Here is a 14,171-nt window from a genome sequence, read left to right as displayed (position 1 = left end):
TATTGTCTCACGTGCGTATATTAAATCCTCGACATCCAAGCAGCCCGTCCTCCGATGTGATTCCCACTCGCCTCGAAAACCAACTGCCGGCTTCTCTGGAATTCAACGCTCAGCTTCTTTGAATCCACCGAGTGGCGGCTGAAATTCGATGCCAACGCGTGTCTAGAAGTCTTGCTATGTAAGCGGACAGTTCCTACCGCTACAATATATGAACCTTCCGGAAGAAATTCTCTAAATGATAGTGCAAACCCTATCAAACTCTGTTTGCATAATTTAGAAGAACTAAGTGCACAAACAGACAGACGCTGATAGTGACTTTGTTTTTTAACATTTAGAGATACCAAATTGTCACAATTACAAATTTACTAAAAGTTTATCAGGAAACGGCCTGTAATCCTGTTTTTAGTTCATTACGATCTGGGATGTTCCCGAACGTTCCAGATTATTCCCGAACATTCCAGAATGTTCCAGGATGTTCTGGAATGTTGTGGAATGCTCTCGAATGTTCTGGACTGTTGTAGAAATTTCTAGATGGCGAAACTTCCAGCCCTTAAATTTTTAAAAGCACGCCCTTCAGGTAAAAACGGAAACCTTCTTCATGGATGGGGGATAAAAGGCTACCACACCATGCAACTCCCTTGATCGTACCGGGACTCGTTTCTGAGTTTTAGCAGCACGTACATTGTACACTTACTTTTATAATATATATTGATTTATTTATGGAATAACCTAATGAGTAAAACCTCACATTGTAATATTTAATTTTTCAATCCGTATCTTACCGACTACACCTGTTTGTTAATATTGTCCTTAACCTCTCAGAAAAGGACTTTTATTTACTTTGTGTCCCTTTGCGAACTGTCAAAACGCGAAAATTTTTGTGTTATTCACGAGTTTTGTTAAAAGCTTCATAACTCACGTTTTGGGAAACGTAGCCTCATTCTAAAAAATGTTTTGGAAAGATTATGAAATTCACTATCGTATTGTTTTGTTATACGTAAATATTTGCGTTTCTAAATATACATTTTCTGAAAACGTCAAAAATATGTAAAAATCGCTGACCATTATTTCAAAGCTGTGAAAAATGTACTATTTTCTGAGTATCATAAAGAAATAACACTTTATATATTGAAGAAATATAATTAAAAACTATTAGTCACCTCAAAATATTAACCGTCCAAACTAAAATATTTTTAATAAATTATTTAAAAACGCAATAAATTATGAACGAACAAGATGACAAGTCCAATCGACTTAGATAATGCACCTCGAAATTCCATAGATATTCTCGAATGTAGACGCGTAGCGTTATTCATTATCGATACTCTGTTTTTTAAATCATGGCAATCCGTATACTAGTGATGGAAATAAATCGATTTTTGTAAAATCTCGCGCGTTTACGTGAAAAGACGTACTAATGTCTTGACCGCTATTATCATATTTACGTCTTTTGACGTTCTAATGTTCCGAGTGGTTAATGGTCTTAATAATAAATCCTTCACAACAAAACACTGCATATTTATTCATACTAAAACTCTTCACTAAAATCGAGTGTGTAAGATGGCCTGGAGCTCAACATCCTCTCTATTATACTCTAACCCAGGGCTTCCCTAACTGTGAGTCGCGACGCCCCGGGGCGCCGCGGGATCATCCCAGGGGCGTCGTGAGGCAATCTTTATAGCGTCTTCCACACGCACACTTCGGAGCGACTAAGTCCCGCGCCACTTCAGGCCGCCACGCAGAAAAGTCTCACGGTGAACTGCGCTGTAAACCTATCGGTCTTTACTTTTCTGCGCCTGAAGTGGCGCGGGACTCGGTCGCTCTGAAGTGTGCGTGTGGGAGACGCTAATAGGTTGGCTGTCTGTGTTGATCAGCATCATCAGCACTGCAGTGTTAAGGGTTTTATTACCGTTTGCGACATTATACTTGTGTGAGACAGGTTTCTCTGCAGTTGCAGTAATTAAGAATAAGTACAGATCAAAAATAAATTTAGAGGCAGAGACGAGAGTGGCGATTTCGAAAATTCAACCTCGTTTTGAGAAACTATGCTCAGAAAAGCAAGCACATCCTTTTCATTAATACCAAAGAAAAAAATTGCTTTTTTATCTTTTTTGTTTGCTTCCATTTTTGTTTTTATGTTGTGTTCACAGACATATATAGACTAGAAATTAAAGGTGAGGGGTAAAATCAACTGTTGAAGAACGAAAGGGGTAAAGCTGACTGTGATTCGTCAATAAATCAATCTGACAGTATATAGGCATCTCGCATTATAATATCACCATTTAGTTCTTAAAAGTAAAATCTGCTTTTTAATGAATAGACATTTTTACATGGGAGCGCAAATTACTTGCCACGTTATGAACAAATTTGCGAAGTCCAAATTCGGCAAAAAAAAATTTCTTCTATTTTCAGAGTCGAATATTTTGTTTACGTATTTAGTTAAGACACTTTTATAAGTGTTCATAATTTACTTCCCAGTAACAACGATGCGCACACTTGAGAATCGCTACATTCGACCAATGTTGGCTCGATGTGATAGTATATGTTTCTACAACTGATTCATATTATACGACGTGAATAAGCTTAAAATGATGCTTACATATGGAATGTAATACGACAATTGGGTTTATTCTCTTTTTCACATCTATTTTTACAAGTTTTCATATCACAAGCCACTATTTTGCCGTGTTATTTCATAAAATGCCTCGACCATAGCTCGACGCTAGTTCGAACAAGAATGATGACGTCACATTCTCAAGATTCACGGGAAGCCATACGCGAGCCCAGCCGGCTCCAATGGAACCGGTGTGGGGAATGGGGAATAATACGCTTTTAATCACTTAGGGCAGGTCTACTAATATTCATATGTCTATGGTTGTGTTCTTTATTTTCTAATAAAAAATTTAGATACTATTTGGAGTTTTTCTGACAAATTGTTATTAGGTAACGTACCCATACTACGTGACCCGTTCTGGGGGGGGGCTTCAAAATACTACGCTTGGTACAAATGAGCGGCGGGGGGCTTAGATTTTTAGTCACCGGGGGGGGGGGGGGCTTCCCAAGGGCGTCACAGTTGAAAAAAGTTTGGGAAGCCCTGCTCTAACCTCTAATATAACCTCTAAAGATCTATCTACACTAGAGCCTTCTATGTCTTGTAGCTCCAACTATCACAGTTTTCAATTTTTCACAGCATATGGAGTCCTTGATTCGGTACAGATGTGACTTGTGACTTAATTTTGAGTGTAAGAGTGTGGGTCATTTTTCTACAATGTTTTCTACTAGTTTGCATTGACTCACATAATTCAAGTCCTTTTATTAACTGTGATTACCGGACGAGGTTTAGTGAGGTCCACGTGTTCTTCGAGAGAAACCTGGTGGTTTAGTAGTTGTGTTCACAATAAGGTGCTTGCTTTTCTCGTCCAAGGCCTGTTTGATCTCACTTGATGAGCTTTTTTGGGCGAGATTTTTCAAGTCTTCCATTGGATTGATTTTTGCTTTGTTTCTGGGTATTATCCATGGTATCATGATTCGTCACCTGTGATGATCTTGGATAAAAAGTTTGGGTCATGTCGGAACTCTGAAAATCAGCCATGGTAAAAAAACGAGGAGCACACAAAACAAGAGTCACCAAAAAATTCACACCAGCCGAAAGGACGACTTTTCCAGCCAGTGCTTGGTATACTGACTGATGGTCCTACCGGCAGAATCCGGTACTACAAAAAATAAGCCCCCACAACATCAGTTTTGTTTCTTTTGGGTGGGGTACCTCGTACACATTGAAAGTCAAATAAATTTATATTTAAGGTATTTCAAGGGCTCAATTAGCAGGGTGGCCACAGACCTGGAAAACCGGGAAAACCGGGAATTATCAGGGAATTTTTCCGAACCGGGAATTATCAGGGAAATGTCAGGGAATTTCAAAATATTCTTAAAATATCAGGGAATTCCAAAAATAAAACGAAATTCGTTATTTACGATTTGTGAAGTCCCAAAGTTGTGTTTTATTACTTTTACTTGCGGCGTGTGTAACAAAAGATATGCCGACAAAGACAAACCAAATAAGTAGGTATTTTTTTATTATTATTTTCGTAAATAGCTCTTGCAACACAATCATGTCGTAAACCACCCGCCTTGGTTTTTCCCCTATACTATGTAGGTGCGAAATCTGTAAAGAAAAAGCTAGCAAAGTTACAACAGTGTCAAAAGGGTCGGACACCCATTACGGTCGTAATAAAATTTAAAGATCATCATTATCAACATTTTTACAAAGTGTCAATACAGTAGAACCTCGTTAATTCGAAATCCACGGGACATCAAAAATCAAATTTCGAATTAACGAATTCCCACGTAATTTGAATTTTTATGAAAAAAAAATACGCCGAAAATCGATTTTCTCGGCCGCCTCTTCAAATCCGGATGGTATTTTAGTTGTAAATTCGTATTAATACCAATTATTTCTTTATATTCGCGGCCGATTACCGTAGCGGCGGGCCCTTTAAATTCAGATATTCGCAATAAATTCGTAAAAATGCTATATATTTACGCGTTAATCGAGATTTCGCTGCCGATTTCGGCCGCGGCCTATCCTTTAAATTGAGATATTCGTAAAAATACGATATATTTCCTCGTAAATCGAGATTTCGCGGTAATTTTTCCGTCGCGGCCGGCCCTTTTTTTCAAATATCTAAATTTAAATTCGTAAAAATACGATATATTTCCGCGTTAAACGAGAATTCGCGGCCGTATTCCGTCGCGGCCGGCTCTTTAAATGCAGATATTCGAAATAAATTCGCAAAAATACGATATATTTCCGTGTAAATCGAGAATGCGCGGCCGATTTCCGTCGCGGCCGACCCTTTAAATTAAGATATTTGATGTAAATTCGTAAAAATATGATATATTTCCGCGTAAATCGAATTTTATCGGCAGTTTTTCGTCGCGGCAGGCCTTTTAAGTTCAGATATTTGAAGTAAATTCGTAAAAATATGTCATATTTCGGCGTGAATCGAAATTTTTCGGCCGATTTCCGTCGCGCCGTATTTTTTAACTATATATATATACGGATATTCGAAGTAAAGTTAGTAAAAATACGATATTTCCGCGTAAATTGAAATTTTGCGTCCGATTTCCGTCGCAGCGGGCCATTTAAATTCAAATATTCGAAATAAATTCGTAAATATACGATACATTTACGCGTAAATCGAAATTTCGCGGCCGAGTTTTAGTCGCGGCCGACCCTTTAAATACAGATATTTGGTGTAAACTCGTAAAACTACGACATATATCCGCGTAAAACGTATTTTCTCAGCCCTTCAAACTCGGATATTCGAAATAAATTTGAAAAAATACAACATTCCAGTGTAAATCGATTCAGATTTACAAAATAATAATACTAATTAGGACGATGTATAACCACGTAAAAATACATTCTTCGGCGTTTTACCGCCACGGCTGACTTTTAGATTCAGATTTACAAAATATTATGATTTATTTTCGCAAAAATCAAATTTTTTCGAATTTCACGAACAAATTTTAGTGCGCGGACAAAAATAAATTTCAAATTACGAATTAACGAATTTCGAATTAATTTTTTTTTAAATTATTCTGTGGAAATTTTTTTGGCGAAAATTTCGAATTACGCGTTTTTTCGAATTATCGGGGTTCTACTTTACTTACTTTTGTTTATTTGTCTATTTTTGTCTGGTCTTTTCATTTGTACACAAATTGTCTTCAGGCGAAATATCATAAATTTGTAATAAGTGTATTTTGTTTTGAATAGATCATTGTGGTGCAAGGAAATAATAAATGCTTTAGATTACGGAATTCCCTTTATTTATGTATCTGTTCTAATTTTCTGGCGTAGATGAAAATCGTGTTTCAAAAATAAAATTTTGAACGATATGTCCTTATACCAAATAAAACATATCAGGGAAAAATATAGAAACTGCCCTGGAAAACCTGGAATTATCAGGGAATTTTGAAATCCGTTTTTTGTGGCCACCCTGATTAGACTTATTTTCTGTTTCCAGTGTGATAATAAAGTCGGTGAAACGTGCCATGAACTGCCGGCAGACGGGAGCGTCAGAGCTGGACCTGATCTGCGTGGTGACAACGCTCTCATCGCTCATCATAGCTGGGGGGGCAGCCGCCTTTTCCAAATTTGAGGGCTGGAGCTACTTCGACAGTGTATATTACTGTTTCATCACTTTGACTACTATTGGTATGTAAAAATTTTATTAGTGGACCTCTGTTCTATGTAATTGATAAAAAAACTGACATCCTTAACATATCAGGGTGAAGTACCGCTTCTATCTATAATATATATATATTTTTATTTTATTTTTTTTATTTAACACCTCACCAGAGCGTCCCTGCCTGTGCAGTGTACAGACAGGGGAACTATGTCACCACCCGGTTGGGCGGCGTTGTGAGGCGGATACTTGAGCCGGTCTGATATAGTAACTCCAAGCATTTCAATGGAGTCTTTATTGGGGAGAGTGCTCCCATCAAATTGCACCAGACAGTCATTGATCTCCCTCTTTGCCGAAATCAGACACGCTTGGGTTTTTGTGACGTTGAAACTGACCAAGTTGGCCTTACCCCAGGCACGAACCATCTCGAGGTGGTGGTCAATTTTTTGCTTCAAAACTTCCCGAGCTGTTCTGACATCATAGGTGGAAGGGGGCCTGTCAAAAAGATAACCCTCGTGAACGGTGCTGTCATCAGCGTAGCAGAGAATTGGTGCACATTCAACGAGATCGTTGATGTGCAATAAAAACAGCGTCGGAGACAGCACAGATCCTTGTGGCACCTCCGCATTGGTGCGGTGAGGAAGAAGAGCCGTCAACCACGGTTTGAATTGTTCTTCCCCTCAGAAAGTCCGCAATCCAACTATGCAGGGTTGGGTGGATTCCATACGATGGTAACTTCCCGATAAGCGCCCGATGCCAGACTCTGTCAAAGGCTTTGGAGATATCCAACCCAACGGTTTGAGTTTCACCAAAAACATAATTATAACATCAGTTTCACCAAAAAAATATTTCTAACATTATGTTATTAACTTAATATATACACACCTCACCTTTCACTCGTAACCCCAGAATAGCAATGAAGCCCTGAAAGTATACCTCAGTTGTGAAGAGATTGTGTAAGTGGGAAGAAACACAAAAGCCAGCAGTTATTACTCAGCTGAGCTGTCAAGCAAAAGAAAGAATCGTAAAAATGACTTAGAGTGTCTTCCGGCTCTATGCTGACAACAACATGATTAAGGACCCTTGTTCTTCAGAGCGCCTTCTGTGGAAAACACAATAAAACTAATACAACAACCTGACGTTTGTATTCTGAAGATTAAAACCATACATTAAGATACACTTAAGTATCAAAAATTACTTTATTACTACATCTCCCATATTTTTCCCTTCCAGGTTTCGGTGACATGGTAGCCCTGCAGAAGGACAACGCCCTCAACTCAAAGCCCTCCTATGTAATGTTTGCGCTCATCTTCATCCTGTTCGGCTTGGCTATAGTGGCCGCCTGCCTCAACTTGCTGGTGCTCCGATTCGTCACCATGAACACGGAGGACGAGCGAAGAGATGAACAGCAGGCTATACAGGTGAGAATATTCCAGTATCTTCAACTTTATCTTAACATAGTCTCTCCATAACTCCTCAGGCCACTGCCATATTTTGACGGAATGTCGGAATATTTTCGCTTTGTAATATAATTCAAATAAATTGAATATTTTTTAATGTATCCGAAAACTAAAAACTGCTCTAGAAAGGTGATAAAATACGCTTTCAAATTTTAATATTATAAAAAAATATATAATTTTTCATCTATTAAAGTTATGAAAAAATGAAAACTGGCTCATCTTACGTTTTTTGTAACACATGCATTACAAACATATGTAACCTTACTTTTTGTCGTTTCATTTAAAAATAATTGATAAAAAGTTTCATAATTTTGAAGGATAATTGTGTTCAGAATCTTTGATTTCATAAAGGTGCACATTTAAATCCTCTGTGGTCAACTTCTATATTTGAATATAAAGCATGGTGTCTTCTCTTTCTAACACTGTTGAGGTCATATTTCTCAGCATGGGAGTAAGGGAGATGCAACGATTCATATGATTTGTTCCCAAAAGTAAAAAAAAATTAGCCTGAAGTGTTAACTCGAAACCATTTATGTATTTCTAATATTTTTATAGTTGGAACAATTGGATGAGTTTGTGTATTTGGACAAAGGGCAAATGCCATTAATGGATGACTGAATGTGGTAGTCGCTAGAAGTAGTCCAAAGAAGCGAGGCTAGCAGTCCACAATGGAATGCAGATACCAACCCTAATGTATGGCAGTGAGCCAGAGTAAGGAGGAAAGTAGACGGAAAGCTATCGAAATGAGATCCCTATGCAGTGGCGGCTTGTACTCACAAAAATGGGTGGTGCGCTTAGTGCGCTAAAAATATTGCCGGTCTATCCCTGCGACGCCCTCTGACGTTACCTGTCGGCTAGGTAAACCTTCAGCGGTGAAGGATAATAGCAAATAACAATTTCGAAGCTTGTACCAACCTGCCATAGTGATCGGTAGCTGGAAACTAAAGTGACGCCATCTCGCCAAAGAGTTTAAGAGGTATTGGCAAGCGCCGTTCACGTTTCGAAGAAATTTCAATTCTATGGTCAGCATCCACCCTCTGCGTTTATAGATAGTTAATGTTCCTGGGTGACGTTTCTCGATGAGCAATGTGAAATTCGCTTGCACCACATGACTTGTGACACGTAATACAAAGAAAGCGCCCTTGAGGTGATTTTGCACAAAAACGGCGCTATACAAGTCATCCAATTATTATTATTATTAAAGAAAATTCGAGCCCGTTGAATTTAACTTATTTCTTATAATATAGAGTAACAATACGGTATGACTCTTATTACTGTTATTTGCTTTGATTTTCGGTGATAATATTATCAGTTGATAATTATTATTTTAGATTCACCGAAATTGTGGGAGTGCGTTGCTCCAACGCCTCTTAGAGCTAGCCGCCACTGTCCCTGAGGCGTATGTGGTAGATCCATGTTTGACCAGCTATATAACAGTTATAAATGTTTTTTGTCATATTCTTCAACAGGCATTACGAGGCGCCGTGCGGTTAGAAGGCGACGTTATTACGGCGGATGGAGAAATTCTGCGGGGAGTTTCTAAGGGAACGAGATTACCAGCCGATCCAAGGGAGATATTACAAGGCAAGTCAAGTCATATTTAAAAATCTCAAAATGCTGTTTTATTTTGTTGTCATCTCTAGGAAAACAATTAAAAATGTTCACTTCACTAAAAAGGGACAATGTAATATCTTGGCCCGTCACCAAAATTTAATGGACAGGTTGGCAGGTCTGTCAACATAATCCAAAAATTTAATTAAATGTTTAAAAAATTTCATTACTATGGCAACATTGATTTTAGAATTTTAAAAATAATCAAATTTGAGTTCAAGACTGGAAGAGAGAAATGACATTAAGGACGGGTTGTTTCACAGAATTTGAACAATTCATCAAATTTAAACGTTATTTTTCAGGTTCTGTGAAAGTCCTATTCAAGTTCTGTTATTACATATATCATTATAAACCAGTTGCTTCACAGAACTGAAATAATAAAAGAACTTGAATACAACTTAAAAAAAACTTGAAAATTATCCTTGACATTTGATGAATTTTTCGAATTCTCTGAAACAACCTGTCCTTAGTAAGATAATTTTAACATTTTTATCAAAACCAAAATACAAATATTGATTATATTGTAGAATTCCACCTCACGCAATATGCAAAAATTTACAAAATAGCACTTGATTTCAACTTAATTATGTACTACAAGTAACAAGTAGGGGATAAAAAGGGATATACAAAGAAACAAAGTTTGTGCACGACTAAGATCATTTGTAAGCAGATTGTATAAACTAAAATTTTTTGTTCTAATCTGCACACTTCGAATAATTTATTTATCTCTAGCTGAATCTGTTATAAGGTATGGAATAACAGCTTGGGGATTTTACTGTAAAACTAATATCGACCATGTTCAATCCGTGCAAAATTCATTGGTGTAATTATTAGCTGATAAAAATTTATACAAAGAAAGGCATAATATTCCATACTTCTATCAGAGTTTCAAAATTCTTTCAGTGAGAGCAATTCTGTGGTACAAAATTATATTTCAGCACATAAATAACCCCTTATTTATAAACAGGCTAGAACACAATTTTTTTGATTTTGATAGTACGATGCGTTGTTTGCCAGAAGACTCCGCGTCCATCAAAATACGCTCCAATTATTTAATTATCCCAAACTACGAACGTAATAACCTATGCTGTGCATGTTTTCCATCCCCCCAGACGTAAATAGTTGTTTCTTGTTCACCCTGGACGAGAGTGTTCTCTGATTCCCGAAAGCGCTGGCTCTTTCCGACCAGTCTGCAAACCCATGCATGTATGTATCATAGCATGGGGAGGCGGCACTTCATCTGCACTAGACCCAATCATAAAGGCTAATAAAACAATTTTAAAAATAATTCTGAGGCTACCTATAATTACAGATTCGAATCTAATTTTTAATATTATGAATGTGTTTGATGTTCGGCAGCTATATGCAAAAACTATCCTAACTCATCTATACTCAAATATACATAATTACTACGAAAAAAGTTCAAATACACGATGTACTCGAAGCAACAACAAAAACTTACTACAAATACCGATAACACATACTACATTTAGTCAACGAAACTTTAAATACTTTGTGACAATGCTCTGCAACATTCTTCCAGACAGCATAAAACAATGAAATTCACAAAAAAATTTCAAAGATAATGTAAAAACTTGGATCATAAATAAGAATAGGGCCTTCACCGGTGCATTCACCCAAATTCGCAGTTATTGAAGTCACCACAATATTGAATGAATACACCTTCATACAAGTATAGGTATGTTCGAAGGTATTAGGAACTAACACGAAAAATTCTGCCTCAACACAGGCTAGCCTAGTGAGGCGGTATTTGAGAAACCTCAACTAACTGTACTTTTATTTTCTTTTTACATTCATAATATTATATTTGCATTTTTCTGTTAATTTTATAACCTTAAAAATAAAAGTTACAAATCAATGTACACCATAATATGTATTTATAGTTGTAATGTGTAAACTTTTCTAAATAAAGATATTATGATTATTATTATTATTCCTCTGATAATATTTTTTTCTGTTTCAGGCACGCCGTTAATGCAGTTTCCTGAAGAAGAATACGCTCCCAGCGTATGCAGCTGTCACTGTAACTGCTTTGGGCAGCAAAAGTAAGTGTTCCAATCTATAATTTATTCACCGTGTGAAAATATATTTAAAAATTAAAACACAGAAATTAAAAATACGCTGATTTTTTTATGAGTAATGATTACGATCCCGGTTTTATCAATTTATTTCAAGTAAACCAGGATATTGCATCGTTTTTTTTTTCCTATTTGTAATTTTTTCTTTTTGTGTTGTAAATATTTTAATTGTTTAACCCTTTGAACCCCGTCGCTATAAATATTTTTTCGTAAACTTATACCTATACTGCCATCATAAACAAAAAGATAGCCATTTGTAAAAGCTAGATTCAAGACCTTTTAAGTGTATTTATAAATTTAATTTAATAAGAGAGACCTATTTTAATTAATGGTTTCCTCATTTTTAAAATATAATTTTTGACAACATAAATATAACTAATATTTAGTTTAATTGGTGAACTAAATATGAGGAAACTAGCTAATGTGTACCCGGCATTGCTAGGAGATTGTTATCCAAAGATATTAGAAGAACGAGATATGCTATGTTGGCCGCCGGATCGTAGGCGGAGTACTACCTAGTTAGGGTACTTTGAATACTATCGGGACGTGGACGCACAGAAATCTGTTGCATAGTTTCGACGTGGATAGCAACTTTGTTTTATGCTATTTAGAGATATATATTTTTCTCAAATAGCTGCCTTTTTGCTTATGATGGCAGTGTACAAAACTAAACTTAACCTAACCAAACGTTCCTGTATATTAGTAACTTCATCTCAATAAAACCTTATAGACTGTTAAATGTTTCTTCTTAAACGTATTCACCTAACCTAACCCAACCCAAAATAACATACTCAACCTAACCTCGCATAATACAATCGAATTTACCTAAGTTAGGTTAAGTTTTTATGTAATTGGGGTGAAATATATCACTAAATTACACTGTAAACCGACACTATCATGTATTCTGGAGGGAATCTGTTTGCAACATTGGGGAGGTTTTTGAAGAGTTTATAAAGAAAGAATAAAAAAATAAAAAATGATAACAAAAATGTTTTTTCAAATTTTAATTTTTATACTCTACAACTGATTTGGCCCACTCACACCAAAATTGAACACATTTTTTCAACAGAAAAAAAGATACAAACAACATATTTTTGTACTCGATGGGAATTGAACCCGCCTCTTCGAGATCGGAGCGACGCCACTCCACCTCTGGAACGCAGAAGCCGTCCGTTTTGAAAAAGTAAAACCATTCTCAAAATACTAATTCGTCGTACCACATCTGAATGTTCTCATCTCACTTTTACTAAATAGGTTAACAGTTATCAATATTGTTATTAATACCTTCAATGTTTTCACCTATCGTATTTATTGTAAACAAGGAAATGTATTGTCTGCAATTTTTCTTTTCTTCAAAATGTTATGTTCTTTATCTTATTGGAAAATGCAAAATCACAAAATGTATCTCGTAATAATATGATGGAGCAAGCCATATACGAGGGTGGTCTGAAAAGTTTCCGACCTAACAATGAAACAAGAGTTTTTTTCTTAAGTTTTTTATTTATTTTTCTACATAGTCTCCTTGTAACTCTACACACTTCTCCCAGCGATTCTCCAATCTCTCTAACCCATCCAAATAGTTCTCGGCGTTTTTCTCTGCAAAATAATTGTTCACAAAGGTGATTGCCTCCTCATTTGATGAAAATCTCTGTCCTCCGAGCGCAGTTTTTAGATTAGGGAACAAAAAGAAGTCGCTTGGGGCTAGATCTGGTGAGTAAGGCGGATGGTCAAGCAGTTCAAACCGTAATTCGTGGATTTTTGCCATGGCAACCGCTGAGGTGTGAGACGGCGCGATGTCTTGGTGAAACGGGATTTTCTTTTTCTGCAAATGTGGCCGTTTTTCTGCAATTTCTGCCTTCAACTTGTCAAGTAATGATGCGTAGTATGCTCCTGTTATTAGTTTTTCCTTTTTGAAGATAAACAATTAAGATAACTCCATGACTATCCCAAAAAACAGTCGCCATCACTTTGCCAGCCGATAAAACATCTTTTTTTGTAGCCGGTTCCCCCTTTGCAGTCCACTGTTTTGACTGTATTTTTGTTTCGGGCGTATAATGGTGTATCCAAGTTTAATCTACAGTAATTAATCGGCGCCTAAACTGCGCCAACAGAGCGCTGGAAATGTTCATTCGAACACGTTTTTGGTCTGACGTGAGCAAACGCGGCACCCAATGCGCGGACAGCTTTCTCATGTCTAAATCTTGATTTAATATGTGACAGACACGTTCTTTGGACATTTTCATAACCTCTGCTATCTCTCTCACTTTAATTCGGCGGTCGTCTAACACTATTTTTGGTGAAGTTTTGCAATGTTATCGTCAGTAGTTGCAGTTTTTGTATGTCCCGAACATTCTTTATTTATTTATTTATTTATTTATTTATTTATTTATTTTCACATATACGGCACAACATGTGCCATTCACATACTAAATTACAGAGAATAGTACAGCAACATAAGGAATGCAACAATATAAATGTAAGTATAACGGTATAATCAGTAAATAGTAGTAAGGTTAAAAGTATGAAAAAAAGAGACATAAATAAAATATAAGTAGTAATCTGTAGTATAGTATTAAGTCAAAGTAAGACATTATATGTAATAATCTACAATAAAGTAGTATAAGCAAGAATGAAGTGCTTATAAAATGTCTGAAAGGCAATAAGAGTTTGTAAAAAATAAAATAAAAATTTTAGAAAGGTATAAACTATTAGAAAATGAAAAGAATAAAATATATACTATTATAATATGAAAAGGAAACAAAAGGTATAAACTATTAGAAAGGTATAAACTATTAGAAAATGAAAAGAAT

General features: G+C 36.3%; 1 protein-coding gene across 1 annotated transcript in view; it reads left to right on the top strand.

Moving 5' to 3' along the window:
* LOC149409884 (potassium channel subfamily K member 3-like) overlaps positions 1 to 14,171 on the top strand; it is a 35,058-nt gene that overhangs the window by 9,257 nt on the left and 11,630 nt on the right. The window contains exons 4-7 of the mRNA XM_089649358.1: positions 6,030 to 6,220; positions 7,425 to 7,612; positions 9,121 to 9,244; positions 11,247 to 11,328. Of these exons, the coding sequence (XP_089505484.1) occupies positions 6,030 to 6,220; positions 7,425 to 7,612; positions 9,121 to 9,244; positions 11,247 to 11,328 (585 nt within the window). The remainder of the gene's footprint in view (positions 1 to 6,029; positions 6,221 to 7,424; positions 7,613 to 9,120; positions 9,245 to 11,246; positions 11,329 to 14,171) is intronic.

The sequence above is a fragment of the Hesperophylax consimilis genome, chromosome 29 (assembly GCF_061612785.1).
Source record: "Hesperophylax consimilis isolate HC1 chromosome 29, BYU_Hcon_1.0, whole genome shotgun sequence".
Lineage (NCBI taxonomy): Eukaryota > Metazoa > Arthropoda > Insecta > Trichoptera > Limnephilidae > Hesperophylax > Hesperophylax consimilis.
The sequence above is the reverse complement of the archived record's forward strand: the minus strand, read 5'-3'. Positions and strand labels throughout refer to the sequence as shown.